Genomic DNA, 24142 nt, shown 5'->3' with positions numbered 1-24142 from the left:
AGACCGATGAAGACTTTCTTTATCTAATTAGGCTGAGCTTGAACTACTTTTTCATCCAAAATCAGACTCTAGATCCATAAAGCTGAAAGAGACAACAAATTCAAGAAAGGTGTCTTATCGTTAGTCTATTTCTTTCCCAATTCTTCATTCACGTCCCCCTATTAATCACAACCACTTTTCAGATTTAAACTTAAACTCTCAAAATTTAATTTGTCTATTTATCCAGACTAGATAAATAAACTAATTAATGCAGAGAATGAAATAAAGTGTGCACTGACTGAGCTTCCATCTCTGATTTGCTCTGAACGGCAGAGAAGCTTCCAGAACGCGGTCGGATCGTTGGCTGCAGTGTGGCCGAGAAACAGCCCAGCTCCCTGCGCTCCACCTCATGCTTTCCAGGAATACATTGAGAGCCAAAAGCTGGACCGCAGTGCACAAACGCAGCCTATAGTGAGGCTCTGGCAGCTAGAGCGCATGCATGATGAGAGGCCAGCTTTGGAGAGCTCAAACCGCAGCAAGTGCCAAGTTCCTCTGCGTAAAACAGCGGCGATGCCGACGCTCCCCTGCTGTGACTGCCAAAAATCAAGATCCAGCTTATGAAACCAGCAACATGTGTCGATTATACTGTTTAATGTATATTAGCTTTTTGCTGCCAAGACCTGGGTCCACTCCTAATAAGCCCACACAAACAACAAGTAAATTCACAGAGCACGGCTAAGATGGGGCCAAACCAAGAGGTGCAGCATAAAAAGACTCGTATATACGCCCAGGTGGAGAGACGCCAGGAGACAGGCAGTCTGTGTGCGTCAGCCTGCTACATTAAGCACAACATATACGGTAAACAGAGGACACCACAGTAATGCAGTTCAAACAGAGCGTCCATTCTTCACAGCTTGCTTTGGCTGCACCACAAAGCTGAAATAGCCCTGCTGGTATCCTGGAGCTCCGTGAATGGCTCCAAAAAGACAAAAAAGGTAAAATATTAGGCCTGCAGAATCTTGTGGGGCATCATCTTTCGAGATCCAGAAAGGTTCGGTTTTAATTGAAATGCCACCTGACAGGGGAATTGAAATGTAAGCCAACCCATGAATTTATCACTTCTTAGGCACCCTGAGAATGTGAAGACCAAGCCAGCTTGAGCCCTAAATGTCATCACTGACATTTATGCAGGATCTGAAGTCACGCTTCAGGTCCTGCAATCAAAATATGTTTGTTGCAATATGCATCTAAACAAACTGGAAACATTGTCAAGAAGATTGCTTCATTTCACAAAGTGAAGGAATGCAAAAGGAGCCCTGACCAGGTACCGATTTCAAAATCTGTGCAGTACATAAACATACATACAATTATGCGATAGAAACATTTTTATTGGTCTTGTGTAACCTAATTTTCAAAGAAACTGAATTTTGGTTTTTCCATTAGCTGTAAGGTATCAAAAGTATGTGCTTTGAATTGAGCTTTTTGAATTAAGAAAGCAAAATAAACATTTCAATGACAGGTTTAGAACTTTATGGGTTCAAGTACTGTCTTTAGAAAATAATTTGAACAGATAAGCCATCTTTGCCCACATTTTCTAAACCGTTAAGTACATCAAAGTAAAGCAGCTGCACTGAAATGTCCTGGAGGAAGTTTATATCCTACTCTTGCAGCCCAATAAAATGTTTACTGGCTATTATAAGTATTTAGAACCTGCTAAAATATTAATGATGCGACAGTGACTGTAATCCTGACTGCAGTTTTACAACCCCTATGATGCAATGTGAAGCCTTATGCTGAGGATGATGAGACAATGGCGCCACCTCCTGTTGTTTAGGAAAAATGCATATTATTATTATTTTTTTCCCCCACCAGGGGGTCTTTTGTGGGCTCTAGTGTCCCTTATTTGAAGGTAGGCTGACAGGAAGGGGGAAGGAGAGAGGGGAAGACATGCGGCAAACCTCGGCCGGGTCCGGGAATCGAGCCCGCGACCGCCGCGTGGAGGACTAAAGGCCTCCAAATGTGGGTCGCACTATCCCCTACGCCACCACGGCACGCCCGGAAAAATGCATTTTGATTCTGCTGTGGTTAGAGGGCAGGAAGTAATGCTAAACGCACTTTATTCTTTTTGAACTAAGTGTTTCATTTCATTTGCAAAAGGACATAAAAGGTAGACATGCTGGATGTCGCTGACGTCTTCTTGCCTGGCATTCAGTCTGCTACTGCCAGCACGTAAACAAAGACTCAGAACTGGTGATGAAGTCTGAAATTATAAGGTGAGGACAGATCATTGCATTAAAAAGGATGAAAGAGATGAGGCTGAACGATAAACCCTCACAGACAGAGTTACTGCTACGTAGAAAAACCCACAAAAGAAACAAACCAAAAACACTAACATGAGTAATGCAGAGGTTTGAGGGATAATGGAATAAACAAATACTTCACCAAGTATAAAGGAAGTTACTTTTGAGTGCCGTGTGAAGGAACGGAACCGGCACAAAGAAGAACGGACCCATTGATCCACCTGCCCCAGGCTGGTGGTAGACTGGTGTTGCTGGTTTAACACTGCAGCAGCTTGATTCGGTCATGTGATACAAGAGCCGACAGAGCCCAGTGAATGCTGGGAAAGCCTGAGAGCCATGATTATGCAACACCCAGATCTGATTTCATGCCCAGTGGTTCTCTCCCTTCCGTTCTGGTCATTTTCTTTATCTTTCCATATCTGTATTTCTCCTGCAATCAGTGACCTATTCTTTCTTAAATCGCTTTCCATCGTGTTGGGACTCTCCCAAACAGTAAGCAGAGTGCACTACAAGTCCAATTAGAACAATAGCGTTGCCTCTGGTAAAAGCTGATCAGTACCCACCACCCTCAAGAAAAGCAAACTTCACTTATCATGGAGAGTCTGGAGATGCGCTGCCCTCTAGTGGAAATAAGACACATTCATACCATTTCTGCATCATTCTATGGGTGTTTGTTGGTCATGAAATGTGGCTGCCTGTCATATAGGAGTCAAAAAGACATAAAGGACAAAAGAATGTTTAAAATTAAGCCTGGCGAGTCTAGGAGAAGCTAGACGCGCTTCACATGTTTCTACATGTTGAGCAAGTGAAACATGCTCTTTCCCATGTTTCAGGAATTACCCTTCACTTCAATTAGAATCTGATGTCTCATGCAAGTTTTAAATCTCACAGACCTAAATATAAAAAAAGAAGAAATAAATGTGCTGATATTTTGACACTTGACAGTGTGAAGATATCACAGTAAGTCTTTGCTGTAAAAATGGAACATTCTAGTTTCTGCCTTCAGTTGCTTTGTTCCATAGCCGGCAAATATTTAGCTCTGGGTTCACACCCACAGCTCCTCGCTGCCATCTCAATGCAGATAAGCCCTAATAACTGCTACAACTCAAAACACTCTGCTTCTAGATGGCTATCAGTAAAATCTCATGTCACGTGTGTACATATGAATAATTTCTAAAAACAGTTTGATGATATTTATTTCAAAGTGGAAACAATCAGCATGTGTCCTGTGTAAGATATTCGGTTGAGGCTTTTCAGATGGAAAGCATCTCCGTCCAAGAAGTTTTCCTCAAGAATTTGCTTGGTCTTATTTTACTCAATTATTCACTCAAGAATTGTTTTTGTATGCCGACGCCTCCAAACACACACCCAAAGCCCGCCTGATTGAGTCACACTTGGAGCCTGTGACAGAGGATGGAAATTTCCACAATCTGACCTTTTCAGGTAGAATTAAGACAGTGGGAAAGCCCAGAAACTGTTAGTGTAGATTACAGTTGGGGGTTTCAAAAAAGGAAAAAAAAAAAAAAAAAAAAAAAAATCAATCATGCAATGAAATCTTATACTAAAAATTGTAATGCTCATCCATTCATGAAAAGTAGGGTTTCTGTAAGTTTCGCCAAGTCAAATTTAAGACTTTAAGACCACTATGAATGACATTTAAGACTTGTGTCACAACAGAAACGTACAAAAGAAAAATCACAATTAAATAAATCGCATTGGGTTGGCAAAAGTGGGTGAGTGGCTAAGACAAACATTATCCAAACAACTGGTGATAAATTTGCACTTACTCATGATGGTAACCATGATGGTTGTAAAAACGTTAGCTAGGTTTGATAGCCAGTTGTCGGTAGTTTCACCCGCCTTGGATCACAGAACGCACTGAAGATGTCTGCGTACGACTCAAAATTTTGCATAACAGTAAAATAACTAGAAGGTACAAGCCTAAATATACCTGCCACGACAAAATTTGAGACCTGTGATTAATGTATTTGAGCCCAACTTAAGACATGTTAAGGCATTAATTATAAAATCTGGAATTTAAGACATTTTAAGGATGTGCAGACACCCAGAAAACTGTCCCACTTACGTGTTGATGTATTTGTACAACAGGCTCATCATTTCATTCTGTTCATCATTGTGTCAACAGAGCAGGAGAGTCCAATTTCAAATTTAAGGCAAAATAAAATAATAGAAAAACCTGCATTGGTCGAACTCCAACTACCATGCTGCTGCTGTGCAGTCGCAGCAAATAGATTGCATCCCCACTTTGTAGTTGGATATTTAGTGAAATCCAGAGTTCTGGGAAGATTCCTGGTAATTTACCAAATTTATCCACAACTTCACATACTCTAACTGTTAAATGGAGTAGTTACTTAATGTAGCATGTTAATCTTAAAATCTATGTGACTCAAAGAAGAATTCATTTGTAGCATTGACTTGCTACTAGTTCCTTCTATACAAGTTAGAAGAAAATAGAATAGCTCTGTCAGCTTTCAGATTCCTCAAAAATAATCAATGCCTTCTTCTTTTCTGTTTGGATTCAGAAGTGAAGCTGCACAGCTAAAGGAGGATCATCACAGACAGCGGCGGATAGTTCACCAAGCGAGACTGAAAGAGGACACGTGCGGTTCAGGACACGCTCACGTTGCTGCCTTTAGACTTCAGAATGACAGGCGCCAAGCTGAAGTCTGCATGCGGAAAGCAGCACTTCCTCCATTTGTACATCACACTGTTTGTTTTCCTTTTAGCACAACAAGTAACTGCTTCCTGTGAGCTCCTGCTGCAGACTCCCAGGCCAGAACAATGAGGAGACGAGAAAACAGTAAAGTGCATCAGGGACTGTTTGGAGGAGAAGGAGCATTATGACGCACAGTCATTCAAACAGCGACATGGATACGGGTGTAGATTGAGACGCTCTGGTAGTCAAAACCGCATTCAGGAATAGGCTAGAGGGGACATAAACAAAGCACGACAGACGAGGGAAAATGCAGAGTAATACTTTAAGTAAGATAAAATATCGGCTTCCTGTTAGAAGATGATATTTCTCAAATGTCACGCTGCCCAGAGAGGCAGCGTCTTGCAAAACAGTCCATGGTAACTTTGTCACATTTTGTCACACCGCATCCATAAACTTTAATGCATGTAGGTGGGAGTTTAAGCGAAAGATGAACAAAAGATAATTATGTAGTGAAAGGAAAACAAAAACATTTTATACATTACAATTTTTTATAACCAAAAATGCAAAATGAATTGTGCCACAAATTTGTACTCATCCCTGTAACTTCTATGAGCATCTTTAGGAAGGCATAAAACATGCTTTTCATAAACACTCTCCATCCAATCCGACTTTGCTTGAGCCATTTTCTGAATAATGGGCAAAAGGTTCAGGCTGTGGATCTGCAAAACTGGTGGAGACATCCCCTCTAATGGCTGCAACTGCAGCAGAAATCAGATATCCCCTTTAAAGTATGCACTTCAACCTGGCTGAATACAAATGCCAGACTTATTAATTTGTACAAACCTACAAAAAAACCATATACATTTTTCCTTTTCAATTCACAATTATGCACTACTGTATGTTCATCACATAAAATTCCAATAAATGACACTGAAGTTTATGACTGTGACATGACAAAATGGGAGCATGAGGACTAATAGCTAACACATCTCCATTAAAAATGCCAAACTGGTTTGAAAACGGTACCCACTGTACATCTGTAACTCAGAAGAGTGGACCAAACTCCTGACCTTCTGTTCCTCTCAGAGAGGAAACGGATGTGGGGAAGGCGTTTCTCCTCCCTCTCTCTCTCATTCTCTCTCTCTCTCACACACACACACACACACGCACATAAAACAAGTGTGCAAACGGACACACGACACAAAGGCTGACAAATGAAAACGCTTACAGAGCGGATATGACGCACGTGGCCTGCCTGGTTCTACCTGTGCATTTCAAGCGTCTGAGGTGCAGGGAGGAAGTTCTCAGTGACTCAGTGCTGAATGCAACTGAGGGAATGTGATGAGTGGGGGAGCTATGTTTATCCTAATTCAGGCTTTGAAAATAAAACGGCAGCTATATTTTCCAAAATAACTCACCAGCAGAATTACAATAAAATGTGATGATTTTAACAAGTCACTTTACTTGCTTGCTATGATTAAGAGTTAATTATTAGGTTATAGTTGCAAGTCAGAATACAGTGAATGTAGTTAGTAACTGCTAGTTAAAACACAAAATGTCTGAATGAAAGGTCACTTTCAGAGACTCTGTTATGCTTACAAGGAATGTGTCCTTACTACCTACTTCACCAATTATGTGAAGTATAGGTAGTAAGGACATTAAATAAAAATGTTATATTTGCATAAAATAAAAATTTTGGACATATTACTTTCATCATAACATCACACATTTTTCAATTTTTAAAAGAGAACCAGGTGTGCCAAATGCTACTAAGCAATGAAAAATGCTTTTCCAACTTAATTTGTTTATTACATCTCAATACATTAAACAGTGAAAACCTCGAGCACAACATTCAACTGAAACAAAAAATACCGCCTCGTAATTCTCGACAACAGCCACACAAAACAGACGGTTTTGCTTTACGGAGATTACAGGAGACAACTCCAGTGCCGAAGATGAAGAGTAGCAGAAAAGGTCGAAGAGGAAGAACATAAAGAAAAGGCTAAATGACAGGAGGTCAGGAGTCGCTGTCTGGCTTCGAAAGATCTTCTCCCTCCGTCGCTCTTTATGTAGGCTAATCGCTTCCATCTCGCCTCCCTGAGCTAGTTGGATCATTTAGCCTCATTTAACCAGCTAACAGCCGGTAATAAATCAGCAACACGCTCCTCTATCACCTCTAATCTATGGAAGTCTGTTCTGCTCGGTACACTCCCCCTGATATACGACTCGGGCTGCTGCAGCACATGAAGGACAAACTGCTGGGACCAAGTTGGGAGGCTCTCACAGCATGAGGAAAATGAAAACGGGAGCTGATAAAAGGATGGCGGAGCAGACACTAAGGCTAATTCACCAAGACTGGTTTTGAATTTGCCATCTCAACCCATATCAGGTTTCATTTAAAAGAAAGTAAAACATGAGGCAGGATGTTTTGTTAAACAAAAAAAAAAGGTAAAAAAAACCCAGGAATAGCAAGTTTCTGGTTAAACTTCAGTTACAATATGTGAAGATTTATATACAATTATTTTAACCAAGTAAAACAGCTTTAATACCTAGGGTTACAAATGATGTACAACTGTCATAAACCATACAATACTTCATTACTTCTGAAGAAATCTGGTAAATCTTGAGGTCTCCAGGATTAAAAGTGTGCTCCCAATCAACACCCTCCCACTCCACCACCCTCAACACGCCCAAACTCCTCATAATACCCTGTGTTCACAGCCAGTCGTTGTTAGGCTGGCAAGCTTGTAAATCTTTCTTCGTTTGCTCAGAGTGTTGGATCAGTGTTAGCAGTTATCACGTGCCACCCAGCTCAGAGGCCGCTGGTGATTAAGGTTCCTAAGAAAGGTCACATTAAACGGGTTTCCAACTCTGAAACAAAGGGCAAGGGAAGAAAAGGATTTTGACACCATGTCTGGTAGCGCTGTCCATGCAAGCAGCTTGATTGTAATGCAGCACAGTGCCTCACAAATTATTCAAACCCTTGAACATATTCACAACAGCACTTTACAAACACAAATTTTAACAGATTTTGTTGGATTTGTCTTATCAAGAAAAGAATGCAAGTGTTGAAGAGAAAGAAAATAAGGCATGTTTTCCCTCTATTAAAATATATTTTTAACAAATTCACACCTGAAAAGTTTGAAATGTATTTGTAATCATCCCCAATTAATCCAATACCAAGATAAAATTCATTGCTACTAATTAGCAGAAGAGGCTAATAAATGTAGCTGTTCTTAGATATTTCCTAGGATGCATTCATTCCAGCCCTTTCCACTTTAATCAAACTCCAGTTTGTTTGGGGAACCAAACTTTGTCTAGAAAGTTTGGTTCTCTTGGGAAGGTGTGAATGTGGAATCAAACTCTGGTCCACCTAGAAACCAACATCTCGGTTGGATTGAAGTGAACTCTGGTGCGGTTTGAAGGCATGTGTGAGTGTCAAGCAGACCAGAAACCATTCCAAAAGCAAGAAGCAGACTAAAGAGTAAGGTGTTCTGGATAAATACAAATGCTGGAGTCTATTGCTAGTGGGCGGGAAATGCCTTGAAGTGTTTGCCAAAGACATAAAATAAATCCTACACTGTTAAAATCTGATGCCACTGCATTTTTGTTAACATTTCAAGAAGAAGAAAGTTACACACAAGTCTTCAGGAGTTTTGTGTCACTTCCTTTGGTGAATCAGACAATCTGTTGACATCACAGCTATCAGTCGTCCACGCCACAATTCTGGCCTCTATGGAAGTGTAGGAAGAAGAACTATAGACAGAAAAATATTCCTTACGTTTGCAAAGCTTATTTTCTGGGAAAAATGGTTCAATAACCAGATGCTCAAAGGAACTGGACACAATTTAGCTCATCAGTTATGCACAGATTTGTGTGGATCTATTGCATAAAATCTAGTCTGTGGTTGAAACGTGACAAAATTGGAAAACTAAATAGCAAAAAGTTCAAGGGTTCGGAAAATTGTGCAAGACGCTGTAGTTCCATCGGTGGGTGTGCTGTGAGATGTTACTTGATCAGACTTATCTGTGTCGAAACACACATTTCCTCAGGGCGACATCAGAGGCCTTACGGGGGTCAAACACTCCTCTGTGAATCTTGTCATGTCATGTTTTTTTGTGTCCAGCCCTGAACTCCTCAACCTCGCTCCTGGGAGGCCCGCTCAGAAGCTCCCATACTGTGACCTTGACCTGGCAGCGGAAACCAGACGACCCTGCACACCAACTCCTCCCGTCTTCCCTCTGCTTTGCCTTCATTCCAAGTCAAACTCCTGCCTCCTCCTCCTCCGCATCCTTTTCTGCATGTATAGGACGCTTCCAACTGTCACGCAATCTCACGCAGTCATTTCCACACGCGTTGAATCCCGTCCAAAACTAAGTGATACCTGCCAAAAGACCGAAATTAATCAACGCCAAATGAATCTGGGAGTGCCACTGTAATCATTTTCTCTGCCGATAGATGGAGCACGTTTGGCTAATTACATGGACGGTTTGTGGATCTGAATGTTTCGCATCAACAGCGATGTGTGATTTCGTTTTGAGATCAGCCCACAGCGGAGCAACGCCCATCCTCGCTCTCTATCTCTGCCCACATGCGGCCGAGGAGACGTACAGGCCATATGGGCAGATCAGAGCCGTGCAGTAGAAATCGCCAACAAACACATATGAGACATATGGCTGCTGGTTCTGGCCTGTCACCATTTCTCTGATGGCCTCTTTGCTGTTTGTTTTTTCCCAACGACCACAGGAATGTTGCAATCAACACTGACATTATAATAAGAGGCAGAACCAATCAGAAAAATGGAAATGTTCTTTTTTGGTTTATAGGTTGCTAAAGTTTTCCTGGCAGGCTTACCGCTGATGTATTTGCAGGAACAAACTGAGATTCTCAAAGTTTCATGTTCTGTACACACAAAAACCTCTGAAAAATGATTATATTTTACATTTAAAAGCAAATATCTTGATTATTATGTCTAAAAAGAATGCACTTGGTAACATTGTTATTTAGAATGCTTCAACCATGACAGAGATGTTTTCCACAAGAAAAAAAAAACAAAAGAAAAAACAGCAAGAATGATAGGTGTAGTAACATTCTTTGGCCAGATGACCAGTGGTGTGCAGCAACAGGTGGGGTATGGGCAGCGGTGCATTATTCTGCCATTCGTACAATTAACAGAAATTTACAATGCAAGGACAGTGGGACAGAAAATCAAACATTTATCAAGGTACATCTCAGTGTGTATTTTGTTAAAGGAAATCGAACAGTGGTTATGCCTTTATACCACAAAACAGACTTTTTCTACAAAGAAAAAGGTTTTCTAGACTTTTCTTTATATTCATTTAGCTGAATATAAAAAAGCAAATAAGAGCTGTACAGGATGAACGCCACCCATCACATTACCTTCAACTTCCTGCTAAAGCTGCCTAACGGGAAGTGAACTCTTAAAAAGGCTCAAGAGCAGCTTTGACTTCTTACTCCAAGTGGGGCTGCTTCACATGATGCTCATAGCAATGTTTTATTCTTCCTTTTTTCTCTTCTGTACTCTCAGTGAGGAGCTCCACTATAATCCCACTAAGGCTGGGTGTCCACAGCTCATGAATGAGCTGCATATACCTATCATGTTCACCAACATTGACTCACTCATGTAAATAAAAACAAGCTAATCTGCATAACGTCACACTTGTAAAATCTGCTAGGTGGAAGGGGGTGAACTGTTGTATAAAAATAGACCAAAACGGGAAGATGAAGAGAGAAAGTGAGAGATTATTGTTAGGGAATGGAGGAGTAGAGGAGGAAGTACTGAGATGAACTTGGCTGCCTGAGGCATGTGTGCTTTTAAAGAGTTTGTGAGGATTGGGCTTGCCTTTCCTCATGCAACATAGAAATCTCTAATCCAATTATATTTCAGACCAGGCTAGCAGCCTAGCCTCAGCCACCAAGGACAAACGGCGCTGGCTTGCACAGACGCCAGTAGCCCACCGGCTCTGCACAAATTCAGACACTACTCAGCTCACACATCAGTGGAGGAAACGAGCAAAAAATAAATAAAAATCTACAACTTGAACTGAAGCAATCACTTCTTTCTGCAAAATAACTTAAGATACGCTGACTATATGAGGACTTTAATATCTTTTAGAAACAAGTGAATTATCACGATAAATGTATATTTTTGCTCCTTAATTCCTTTCTTAGACGTCTCTTCAGGTTAAATTTCTGATATGTTCGCCGGAGTTCTTGCTGCTTCCGATCTAACTGGCTGACGTACGTCGGTTTCTCCCATTTATCTCAATATCTCACCTACTGTCATTTCTCTCTTTCAGGCACTCCTCCTCCTTTATCAGCTGCCCTCTCCTCCTCTGAACCTCTTCATTGTTGCTTTACAATACTCCCTCTCTCTGCTTTTTTTTTGACATTTCACAATGCCTCATTTTTAGATCAGGTCAAGGAAGTTACAGCATGATGTCAATTCCTTTGGTTTGCTGGCTGTCAACAGCTCAACATGCTTTGCTGCATTTTATAGATATAGAAATCTGTAAAGTTAACAAGTTTGAAGTTCACTGCAAACTTGTCAGGTGACCTCTATTTCAGGACCGCAGGCTCTGACCCATAAACTACTCAGAAACAAAAAGAAAAAAAAAAAAGAATTACATATTAAGGCTAGAAGCAATAACAACAACCCTCTTCAGTGTGGAAGCTACTACTGAGGGAATAAGACTTAGTTTTGTCATTCTCAGTTTTGGATGAGGGTTTAAAATGCATTCAGAAGAAATAGAAAGACTCTACAGACACTTGTTCTTTCAGTGCTAATTTTAAACAGGGTTAGACCTCAGTAAATAACAGGAAGCCCAGTGTACGGTTGTTACGTTTTACCCTTTCAAGATTTGAACCTTTGTCTGCAAGGGGACATATTTGATTTAGAAATGCTTGGAGCTGTTTGAAGTAAGGCTTGATGTTCTCCATGTTCCCTAGGAATGCACACAAAACCTACTGTTTTTGTAATAATGTCCATATTTCTTTGCTAATACAAGTTGATACAGACTGTTTAGAATAGAAAGATTCCCCTCTTACAGCAGTGAGAAGAATATTCAAACAAAACCATAGACACAGTAGAGTGAAAAGTAGTTTCACCCTCAAAGATTGTTTTGTCTTTCAAATTTGAGCCTCAAGGAAACCTAATAAATATGAAATGCAGTTCCCAGATAACGATTTAATTTATTACAATAAAAAAAAGCTCTCCACACCGATCTTTGTGAAAAGTAACTGTAAACCTCGCAGTTGCTTGCGCCAGCATTTGTGATGGCTAGAAATCAACCTTTTACATCAATGTGAAAGAATTTTAACCACAGCATCTCAACTGGATTTCAGTCCACTCTTTAACTAGGACACTTCAAAGCCTTCTTTTAGGATGTTTTTCAGTTTGGATAGATGTAGACTTGCTGCTGTGCATCAATGTCCTGCCAAGTAGGACATTGAGCTTAATATCCTGAACTGGTGGCTCCACCTCCTCCCTCAGGATTTTCTTCTATAGTGCAGAAGTCAATGTTCCAACAAATGTAACAGGTTGTTCAGGTACTGAAGCAGTAAAGCAGGCCTGGATTGGCACACTATCACCATTTCACATCAAATGAAAAGGGAGCAACACAGTCACCCAAAATTTTGCAAACACTACTCAATATTAACTGCTCAGCGGTTTTATGTTAGAAAACTCCGATCAATGCCAATCTTATGTAGACATTAACAAAAACCCAATACCAATCATATACAACCTTGTTCTTGGAAAGATTATAAATTGGTTGGAAAGTGTCATAAGACCATTATCTGCAGGAGACACCGTGTTTGTGGACAGAAACAGCATAGTTAAATCCTGCTGCACAGTTAAATCGGTCTCAGCTTGTTCCTGGGACAGTTCTAGACAGCAGCGGCGACCCAGTATAACACTTGGATGAAACCGGGGCGGATGTGATCACCTGTAGCATCTCATCATGCTTCTTTAAAACTGGCCTCAAACTGAAGTGCATGTTTAAGAGGGAAAACGATCCAATTCAACTAATTTAAGGAGTTAAGGCAAAAAGAGAAGTTAATTAGTTATGACCATCCCTCTGTTGACTTTTTCTTTTGTTTCACCCATTTGCTGGCAGCGCCGGTTATGTGTGCTGGGCAAGGCTGCCCGGAGCGTTACGAACAGCATGTTGCTGTTCTCCCGCCAAGTGCAGTGAAAATGCACACAGATGAGCACAACCGCAAGATCACCAGGAGCGAGCCAAGCAACAGAGGATCTGAAGGGCCTCAGAACTAAAGAAAACAACAGTTTCAAATAATTAATTTACATGTTAGTTGTTTAGATTCAGAAGACGTCCAATCTGTGCCTCTCATGTTGCCACAACCTCCATATTCAAGGCTGCTGGCAAAACGTTAGCGATCTGATGTCATCAGAAAACATACGCTAGCTTGTTGAAGCTTCTGAACAGGTCGAGACTCATAAACCGTAGCTAGGGCAGCCCAACAAGCACAAGCAGATCCATGCACAGAGCTTTATTTCATCCTTCATTCCATGGTGTTCTCACTTGCACCATACTCTCATAGCTTACACTGCTGGGAAGTTATTTCATGTTTCCTCTCCACTCAACTAAACTGTCAAAGAAAAGGGGATAAAAGCAGCACACCTAGCAACGATCTCTATATCAGTTGCTCATAAAAGCGCTTAATGCATCCATTTGGATTCCTCACTTATCCACTTATGCATATTCAGTGAAAGGCAAACTGCCGAGTCATTCTGGTATCAGATTTGCTCCTGAGCTTCTCCCTGTTCCTGCCTCAGAGGAGGGAAGGTGTGGCACTGTTCGAGCAAAGCAGGGTCACACAGCAGTATTCACTGAGGAGAACCAATGTGTGTGTGTGTGTGTGTGTGTGTGTGTGTGTGTTAGTCTGTGTGCGAGAGAGAGTTCTTGTATCCAGGCAATTTGCCTGCTCAAAAAGCATTGAAAAGACCCTTTATTTCTCAATGGTGCATGCTGATGTCTAAAGAACACACACTATGATGCAAGATTGTGTATTTAAGCTTCAATGATGCCTCTTAGTGACTCCAGATCTCAGTCATTCAGACTTTATTTTGACATCAGCTGGTTCAAGACAGGACAACAGGGTGCTTGCTCATCTTTGTAAGATGAGAAAGCATCTTAGAGAGCATCTGCAGTGTAGGTGCAGATATAGTGTATCTGCACTTACATAACCAATTCTCTTTTCATTAGCATGATGTCAAAGCTTTACGTCAAAATCATTTTTGCTTAATAGAACCATTTGAAAGAGGGAGTTAAGACTGTTTTTTTTTTATTGCTCAAACTCAGAATATTGCACGTACACTAAAATCAAACTGTTGACTTGTTGGTCATGAAAAAAAGAAATACTGATAACAATTGCTTGGATTGCTATAAAGATTTTTTATAATTTTATTACAGCCATCCTAATCACTATTTGGTGTCTGTGACTGCAATAAAACCAAGGTTGAGAGACAGTAACACCGTGGACTTACTGTAGTTCATTCATGTCATTTCCAAGAAATTCACCACCCATAATTGCATGTTTTTATAATTTTGTGCAGACCTATACAGAGTGGGAAAGGTCAAATCTCATTCCCGTGTAAAACGTGTGATTAGAGCTGAAAAGGTGACACAGTTCTACCAGTTCTTTCAGGAGGACCATTCCAAAATTACAGCAAACTACTCAAAGTGTTTGACCTCAGTTATAAAAGTAAAATCGGCAAAAAAGACCCGATTTGATTTATGGTTTTGAAAATCTCAATCTGGAAACTATAATGAAAAAACCGTTTGTTATCCTACAAAACTAGAAAAAAATCCAACTTCATTTAATATTGAACAAATGTTGTTTTGTTTTTTTTACAGTGTATCTAATCATTTGATTTGAACAACAAAAATTAAATAAAACAGAGAGTGACTAATTGCAGTCACTCTCTGTGATCCAAGTCGTGGATGTTGCCAGTTCAACTACCCACTGGGTGTCGCATTCCTGTGAAACCTGAAGTCCTGGCCACCTTTGAACTATGACAGCCGAGCTTTTCTAGTGAAGCTTGCTTCAGTCTGATGCGCCCCTGAGAAAGAGGATGCAACTAGCGCTGCTGCTTTGCTAAGCATTTATAAACAACAAAAAGACAAACAAGGACAACGATGCCAGAGAAGGAGCATGAACAACATGTTGCTCCTGAAAAATGCAATGAGGGGAAACAGGAAAAAAAATAAGAATAAAAAGCTTGTACCACATTTTTTACACAAATCTCCTTCTTGTATGTGTGATGCTCCATGTTAAACATTTATCATAGGGGACTGATGTTGCCCTGGGCCGACACAGCTGAACCGTCCAGCTCGAGCAGCAGCAACGCACGCAAACGTCTCTGCACATCAGCGTCTCCAGAGAGACGGGGGGGAAGAGGGCGAGAATTAAATGGAGAGAAAGACAGAGGAAGACACAAACTGAGTCAGGGAGTCTAGGAGAGAGTATGTTGAAGGCCCTGAATAAAATGTTGTTTCAGGGGAGTAAACAAACCAGAGCAGCACGGATAAAGTTCATGGTAGAATAGCCTGAGGACTGATGCTGAACCCCCGGACAGGGCCAGGCTGCACAGAGTGGACCAGAGATCTGGTGAGAAACTCAAACACAATAATATAAAGAAAATACAAATAAACTGGATGTTTATTTATGGCAAGAAAAAGACATTGTCTTGCCTTTGAAGTCAAATGAGAAAAAATGTTATGACCTTGTTAGATTACCAATGAGGTTTTGACTGGCCAATACCAAGTTCCAATTTTTCTTGGACTACCAACCTGCTCACTGATGAGGTATGAAGCAACTTCTTTTACAGATTGTGTTTGAATCAACATTTCACACTAACAGGTTCAAGTGAAAGCTGTCCGATTTCAAGCAGTAGCTGATCAATTGACGCATTACGACACTTTCCAAACGGAATCTAAATTCAGCTGATTTAACACTGAAGCATTTAATGGCACAGGCTGCCAGCAAAAACAAAACGGTCAACAATGTCACTGCTGATTAGTCTAGGGAGGTCCTAAAGGTCAAGTTCCTAACTCAAACTCCCAGCGGCGGTTACGGGTGACTTGTTTGATTCAGCTGCATCAGCCAGTCATTGTCTGCCAGACTGATTTTTACAAAGGCAGGCTATTTTCTTACACACAGCGAAGAAAAGCACACGATTGACTAGAACCACATTGAAAAAAGTCACAAGCAGCAATAAGTTATATCAAAACCAGGAGATACTGTCGTGCTCGCCTGGAAGTCCAACAAACTGCAGCACTAACACAGTCACTCACAGGGTGACACTTTGCCAAACAAGTGATGCCAACCGTGGTGGCATTTAGCTCAGTGTTTGGCACTGGAAAAAGCCAGTGTGTCACATAACACTGAGCTGCTAACACAAGTGCCACGCTCTAAATCTGTAAAACAACACAATCACATCTGTTATTGAAGATGTGATTACGCTAAGATGGTCTTAAAAGTCCTGGCCCGGCTGCCCTGGGCGGTGTAGCTGTAAAGCAACTTTAGTGTCTGGCACTAAATTACTCTTAACTGAGCAGAGAGACAAAAGCAGCTCCGTACATTGGATGTAAATGTAACTGTGTAGCCAATACACGCCGCACTTAAAAATATCCATAAAGTCAAACTAGCTCAAACCAGGCAGCGCGTAAAGTGTTGCTTCGTTTCTATTCTGGGGCAGGTGACTGCTTTAAAAAGATCTCTGTTCATGTGTCAGAACCTATTATCAGCGCTGGATCTGAGGCGTGCGCAGCGGAAACAGCCACCTCGGCTAAGAGTGACAGCGTGTAATAATGTGTGCGTGTGTGAGAGCGAGTGTGTTTTCACAAGCTTGTCTGCGTGGATGGAGAAGATGGAAATAAGGGAGTGGGGTTGCTTGGGGACAGGCGAACATTCAAAACAAGACAGAAAATGCATGAAATGGGGACAATCCAGCAACGTTTCGACTCAGAGCGAAACTGATGGCCCCATCCCACAAAGCGTTACCACAGAGTGTCACGGCTCGGTCTACAACCACATGTGGAGATTGCTTGAAAAGCTGAAACAGGAGTAGCAAGTGTTCTGATGATTGCAGTACGGCGTCTTTTTAAGTCAAAGCAAATTTTTGAAAGAAATATTTGATATGTGCTATATTTGCGTAAGCGGCGCTGTCTTACACCAACCCAAACACAGTGACAACAATCGCAAAGGTGAATATCTGCTGCGAGACACTGAAACATCACTCCTGCTTTGTATGTTAGTCACAGTGGTGAGAGACAATTCAGACAGTCATATGTTCCCCTGCTGCAGAGGAAGTTCAGCCTATATCGGTCTTGAGCGAATTCCCCGTCTCTGCCACCGCCTGATATGGACGGTTTGCTCGTTTTTTTTCTGAGCTTATAAACACGTATTCAGATGCAATACACTAAATCCCACGTACCCATAAATATTCATACATACATTCGTTCTGACTAGAGAACAACTTTCGTCTAAAGAGCTTTAAGGTAAACGGATCCATAAAACAAGCAGCTCTCAGCTCTAAAGCCTGTAGAGATACACCAAGAAGACAGATGATGACGACAATCAGAAAAATTTTAATACTGACATGCATTCGCTAGTCAGAAACTCCCCCAAAAATATAGTCTTTCTCCTACTCAGCAAACACAATACAGCTAATAAACTACCAGGTTAGAGTTTATTAGGAATATTGTATGAAGCTTGGCACATTGTGCGAAGTGCTAGGAAGCACCAATTTGATACAAGATATTTAAAAGAACTGTTTTTTGTGTGTGTTTGAAATGTTAAGACTTGACTGCAGTTTAATCAGGCTGCAAGGAAGAGAGAGAGAGCAAGACATTCAGCAGGCTGCACATATCGTACCAAAGCTTTCAGCAGATAAAATATTTCCAATGCTTTTTTTTTTTTTTGTTAAAAGTTTGTAAAGATTCGAATGAGACAAAATTGACATCAGGAGGTCAGAATTTGCTAATTCTGTTTAATTGTATAGCTGCTCTCCATAATTTTCATCTCCCTTCAGCTTACAAGACAAACTGATCTTAAAGACACATTCTGCTACAGTTACAACTTCAGAAAGTCTCACGGATTGCATCAAGTCATTCATTTTGCAACAATCCCTCATCTTGGGCAAAACTTTTGAAAACCCTGAAATAAGAAAACAGCCACTGACACACTGGTGCCACTGCAGAAGTTTGCCATTAAAATGGAATCAGAAAACAGAATGCGCTTTCATTGGGATCTTCACCTGCTTTACTCCCCCGATGCAAAACAAATGATGTTTCCTAATACTCCAGGGAGTCACAGGTGGTGTGGTGTGAGCCAAGTGTACATTAGGTCTGAGTGTTGTTCAGATCAGACAGCCTAAGGCAGCACACCACTTAGCTTGCAGTCTCCTGCTCTTCATTCAGCATTACCAGCCCATCACTCAAAAGCGAGGGGATTAAACATCTGTCAAAGTCTGCCTACTTTACCCAGCAGGAAAAGACACATTTAGGCATCCCGCATCTCCCCAGCGATTTAACATCCTGCCCGACTCAAACCAAACAGATGAGGTCATTCAGCTTTGGAAAAATAATGCTCTCGCTGAAACAACAAAGCTAACTGACCGCATCCTGGCATCTCAACACATTTGGGCAAGCCCTCGCACATACTCGATCGTGTGTTTTTAGAAAATTAATGATGAGCTGTTATTTGGGTCACTCCGAAAAAGAAAAAAAAGAAGAAGAAGAAGAAGAAAGAATAATCTACTAATACATTAGTAGATTTCTGCTACTTCTCTTCAGAGCTTTGTCTTTCCGCCACTGCTCGGCCAGCCGAATCCATTTTTTCTTTTTAATCAACCACTCCATCATTAAAAGCATTAATAACTCAATGTTCCATCCTTTCCTTCTCCCTCTATCCATCCGGGAGTGAGGGAAGGAGAATTATTTTTTTTTTAGCTACCGTAATAGATTTTTCCCCTCATCCATCGCACTTTCAGTATCCCTCATCATTGTGTTAACCAGCACATTTCTCACCAAACCATCGACTGCTCACTTTGGTCCGCCTTCCATCATTCTTACCGTCTCTCCATCTTCACTTTCTCTCTCCGTTGTTGGTTGGAGTGTCCTTCACTGCAGGTCTGTATTCTGAGTGATTACACGCTTGGTTAAGTCATTCATGGCCTCCATTTGGTTGGCGATGAACGCCGGACACACACCTGCTCGTTTCCAACTTACAGCGCCTTATTATGCATCACATACAGTGTTACGCTGAGATGGAGATAAAAGCAGATATTCTATACCAGCCGTTCTTCATACGAGAAGTTAAATTTGAGCCAACTGTAACTAAAAAAATTGAAATTAGTAAAGCATTGGGAAATTATTTTGCTAATCAGCAAATCTAACTTATTTTTGTAATCCTAAATGACTTGCGAAATCTGTGGTTTAAGCAGACTTCACAGTAAGCCTCCTGCTTACACTGGTACACAAGAATGACTCTGACATTATCAAGGCTGTTGAATCACAGAAAAGGGATGACATGCTCCAAAAACTGATAATAATCCTAACAAACAAGGCAGGCACGGGGCTCTACTGTTCTCATCTCACTTAAGAGCAAACTGTTTCATGGACAAACATGCCACTTGGGGGGGAAAGGGAACAAAACGTCAGAACCCAATTTCTACATTAAGAACGGAGAGACCTGACCAACTTGGTTCGAATCATCGCCCAAACTTTATTACTGAAGCAGAAAAAAAACCTGTCATGAGGAACAAAAAAAAAACCCCAAAAAACCCACATCTACAAAAAGAGTGAGTTATTATTTTTTTTTTTTACAAAACTAGAAAGCATTTTAGGAGTTTTTAAATCAGGGCATGCACAGAAACACCAAGGGGAATGAATCGTCATCCTCATGCTCCACCCAAAAGAATAATATTTGGGAAAATTTGACAGAATGATAGACTAATCCCTTGGGATATCACACACAAATGTCCACTATCTAACTTAGCTGTAAGTTGCAAATACCTGCAAGCAGGCAGACATGCAGTACGGCAACAGCAGTATTTCATTACAGGTTAGACTGACTGTACTGTTATCTCTCAGCCAAACCGTCACAATGTGAAGAAACACCCCTGACAACCGGCCTCCACCCTTCCTCAGCCCTGATCTACTTTTAATGGGCTGCAGCCAGCTAACCTGATAGCCTGTAAGCGCAGAGTACAAGCATGCAGTTGCACACGTTACCGTGACGAGACTCTGAGATATTTGAGGTCGGCGCGTTTCATACTTAGGCATCTGTGGTGGGGAAATTAAAGCTCACACAGGAAGCTTCAAATGCACCTTGAACTGTACAATGAAATAACCCTTCCTGTGCTTATGTGAGCAGACATTCAGTCTAGACCATTAACGTTTGCATGGCAAATACATTATGTAAATGCAACAACAGCCTATTAGGCCTTTATGGTTCTGGGCTATTGTCAATTCAGATGTTATATAGGAGGTTACTCTGTCACTTGCACTAATGTCAGAGGTTAATCCTGAGTGCAGTGACCAGGGCTCTGAACTTTATACACAGGTGGAAAGCTGAAGCAGCCTTATCCAGCATGGATCATGTGCTCCGACTCAAAACTCATGACTGGGACAAACCTGAGCTAAAAATAAAACTACAAATCAGCATCACCAACTTCAGCTATGTGTCACTTGCAAGATGAAGGCAAAAACTCGATTGAAAACAACTGATTCCGACAATATCCATGTCCCACTTCAGGATATTAGTGGCTGTAAATTTCTTCTTCTTTTTCTTTATTAAAAAAGAAAACTAAATATTTATGTGTTCCTTCCAGAGACATATTTTTAAACGTATCTTGATTAATAGCTCTCCAGACTTGTTGTGTGGACTTTATTTTGATCATTTTTTGGACTGCCATTCCACCTGGTCATGGCAGCATATGGTGCAGGTCAGCTTAAAAAAAATAAAGGAAGTGGAAGAGAGAAGAATGGAAGAAGTGACTTAAAAAAGGGAACAATTTTGAAGGGAAACAATCACACCTTGATTAAAGACAAAACAAATACATTAAAGTCCCAATAAAGACCGCAGAGATGCAAATGTTTGTCTGTGTATGAAAACTGCTGTCATTGAGATTTTTTTATTGACTCAATTAAAGACATTGGAACACATTGTGCCCTTATATTCAACTAATAAGGTAACCTTCAGTTTAAAATGTTATTGAAAACCTGTCTGTCATGTGTGTAAAACAACTTGCCACAGGTGTTAGTTGCAGATTTCAAGCTACATCAAACCTGCATCAAAACCACTAAAACTTTCCACCATGCCGTTGCCCCAAATAATTGTTTTGTTTGTTTGTGGGGGGTTTTAAACGAGATACCAGGTGAAGTCCTGGACTGACCAGATCATAGAGTTATACAGGGGAGGTTGTTCACACAATGTTGCTGTGCACTGCCAGTCAGGTGGCTGCAAGCTTCAGAGGAAGAGCAGCATGTCTGTGAAGCAGTCACCTGCAGAATCCAACCAAGACTCTAGTCACACTAATTAACCAACCAATATCAGAGAGTAAAACGCTAAAAAGAGATAATACTCTGAGAAATAAATACTTGAACTCTGCTACCAAGTTTAACTGGTGAAAATCAAAATAATACAAATGACTTTGGCTATTGTTATATAATATTACATACAGTTATATAATATGGAATAACTTTATCACTCTGTTTGTAAATAAAGCAAATGTATTAAAACCTGAAAATAATAAGTAACTAGGAAACGCAATTATGAGGATGTCTTCCATTGTTGTTTTTGCTCCAATCAGTTGATTGTTGAGGATGCTCCTGGCTGTGCTGTCCACTCATAAAACCCTTTTATTTGCCAACACAAGTTGCAATAGTAAAACCTTCCAATCACAACATAATGTCAGCATACCAGAAATTTACTGCTTTTGTTAACAATATAACCAAGACTTACTTTGCAAGTTGTGGCCAATTAAAACTGGCATTGTTCTTATCAAAAAAGAAGAAGTTTTATGGGATTTTTTTTTTTTTTTTATGAAATGCCAAATAGTCTGGTAATTCATGTTTCCAATGATACCAAACCACTGATCTGATCTGCTTTGTGAGCATATGCATTTTTTGCTGACCAAAGTCTGGATTACATCAAACATTCCTGTCATGGTTTTCAAAATGGTAAAAATATTTTGCAAGTTAATCTGGTATTTGTTCTAAACAAAAACTTTATCAGGATCTTTATCAAAGATCATTTGTTAAAGGATTGGTAACAATACCTGGAAAGCATTTTTATTTATTTAAGCTTTTATTATGATCTCTAGTGTCAGTATTTTACAGACATTATTAAAAATTGAGGAACAAAAAGTGTTTCTGACATTCAGCTTTTAAAATGATATAACTGTCTTAATTTTTCACCAACACACATGACCTGAATATTGTGTAAAATGTCTTTTACTTGAACTTTGGTCTTTTATTTATTTATTTTTTTACATGACTCTTGAAGTATTAAAATGTTGCAAAGGGTACTGTGCAATTAATGCACTTTTACTTAAAATACTCATACAGGGAGAGTCTCACAATAGCCCAGACTGGTTCATAACTTCAGTCATAGGTCATGGTTAAGTTTAAAGATAATAATCATAACAATCCTTTAAAATAGTGGGTCACTGTTCTGGAAACGAGCAGCCAGTTTCCAAGCCAGAACCAGAACCTCCAGAAGAAACAATAACAGAAAGGTGGCGATTCAAGACTTTTGCACAATACTGCAGTTTGGGTAAGTTAGCATCCTTGCTAACAAGCGGCACCTTGCATTGGGAATTAACTAAAAAAGCTCACAGCTATGACAACTGACAGCGTGCTAACGCTAGCCTAATACTATGTTAATTATTCCTTTATTCAGCACTTTATCTGTATTATTTCCGCCAGCTCTGGGTGATGCCGATCACTTAATTTGCAGGCCACGGAGACGAAAACAACCGGCTGCCCGCTCCAGGGTGTTCAGAGCTCGGTTAACCGCTTCGGGATAAGACGGTTGTACCAGCTTTGCTACCGAGCTAGCCTCACTGGGCAAGGCTAAGCTGGGCAACATGCTACCCGCTCATAGACAGGTTGCAGTGAAAATGTATCGGTTCACACCACAGTGCACCTGCCCAGCCACGGTTTTTGCAGTGCCAGCTACTGAAACGAGAGTTTGCATCAGAAAGACTGCGCAGTTAGCAGCTGTCGGTACTCACCCCATTAACCAATCCATGGTGCTGCTTGGGGCTAGCTGAGCTAACGTTAGCTGGCAGCGAATAAATCCACCAGGAGCTGGAGACAACCCCCCTAGTTTATCCAGCCACCACCCTGGCTAGCCTTGCCGCCTGGCTCCGGAGTCCAGTCGCTCTCTCCCCGGGGTCCGTGTCTCTTCGGGCTGCTGAACCTCCTGGCTGATCTAAAACGAAACGTCGCTGAAACGCTGAGAGATTGTCCTTGTTTTGATCCGCAGCTAGCCCTGGATCATGAAGCGGTGGTCGGGTCAGTCTCGTTAGCTGGCAGCGGGAGAGCAGCGAAGGCAAGCGGAGGAGAGCTGAGCAGCGGTGTGTGTCCGCCTGGATGAGCTGCCTCCAGTGTGCTGTGCCGCCGACTGCGAGACTTGAATGTCGGGATATTGCCTGTCAACCCGGTAACCTCTGTCATGAAGCCTTGTATGGTTACCGCACAGGCTGCCAGACTGAGCCTCCACTGGAGCTGCTGCTCTCTGATAAAAGTCTAAATCTGAGCCCGGAAGTAAACACAGAGCGGACCCACCTTCTCATGTACGTAAACTGCGCTCTTCCACAGATACAATGGGAGATGTAGTTGAGAAAGGACACATTTTTGAAATAGGCACAAACGCGGCTATTGTACAGAATCATAACGACTATTAAACCTTTTTAACGAGATTACTATTAGTCAGACTCTGGTGCCTAAATGTCTGCAAAGCAACTCAGCCTATTCTGCTACAGAACAAAAACCTATTAGGTAACCTTTCAGAAACAAAGAAATAAATATCTTGATCTGATAAAAAAGAAAAAAAAAATCCCTCAGCATGATGCTGCCACTGACATTTTTCACAATGGATATTTTGCATAATGGTAGTTTTATTTTGTTTT

General features: G+C 41.0%; 1 protein-coding gene across 1 annotated transcript in view; it reads right to left on the bottom strand.

Annotated features, from left to right (window-relative positions):
- Positions 1-23839, bottom strand: part of mob2a (MOB kinase activator 2a) — a 62704-nt gene extending 38865 nt beyond the window's left edge. The window contains exon 1 of the mRNA XM_044125340.1: positions 23243-23839. Coding sequence (XP_043981275.1) covers positions 23243-23259 — 17 coding nt within the window. The 5' untranslated portion in view covers positions 23260-23839. The remainder of the gene's footprint in view (positions 1-23242) is intronic.
- Positions 23840-24142: the final 303 nt, after the last annotated feature.

The sequence above is a fragment of the Gambusia affinis genome, linkage group LG08, assembly GCF_019740435.1.
Source record: "Gambusia affinis linkage group LG08, SWU_Gaff_1.0, whole genome shotgun sequence".
Lineage (NCBI taxonomy): Eukaryota > Metazoa > Chordata > Actinopteri > Cyprinodontiformes > Poeciliidae > Gambusia > Gambusia affinis.
Note: the sequence above shows the minus strand (reverse complement) of the source record. Positions and strands in the feature narration are given on the sequence as shown.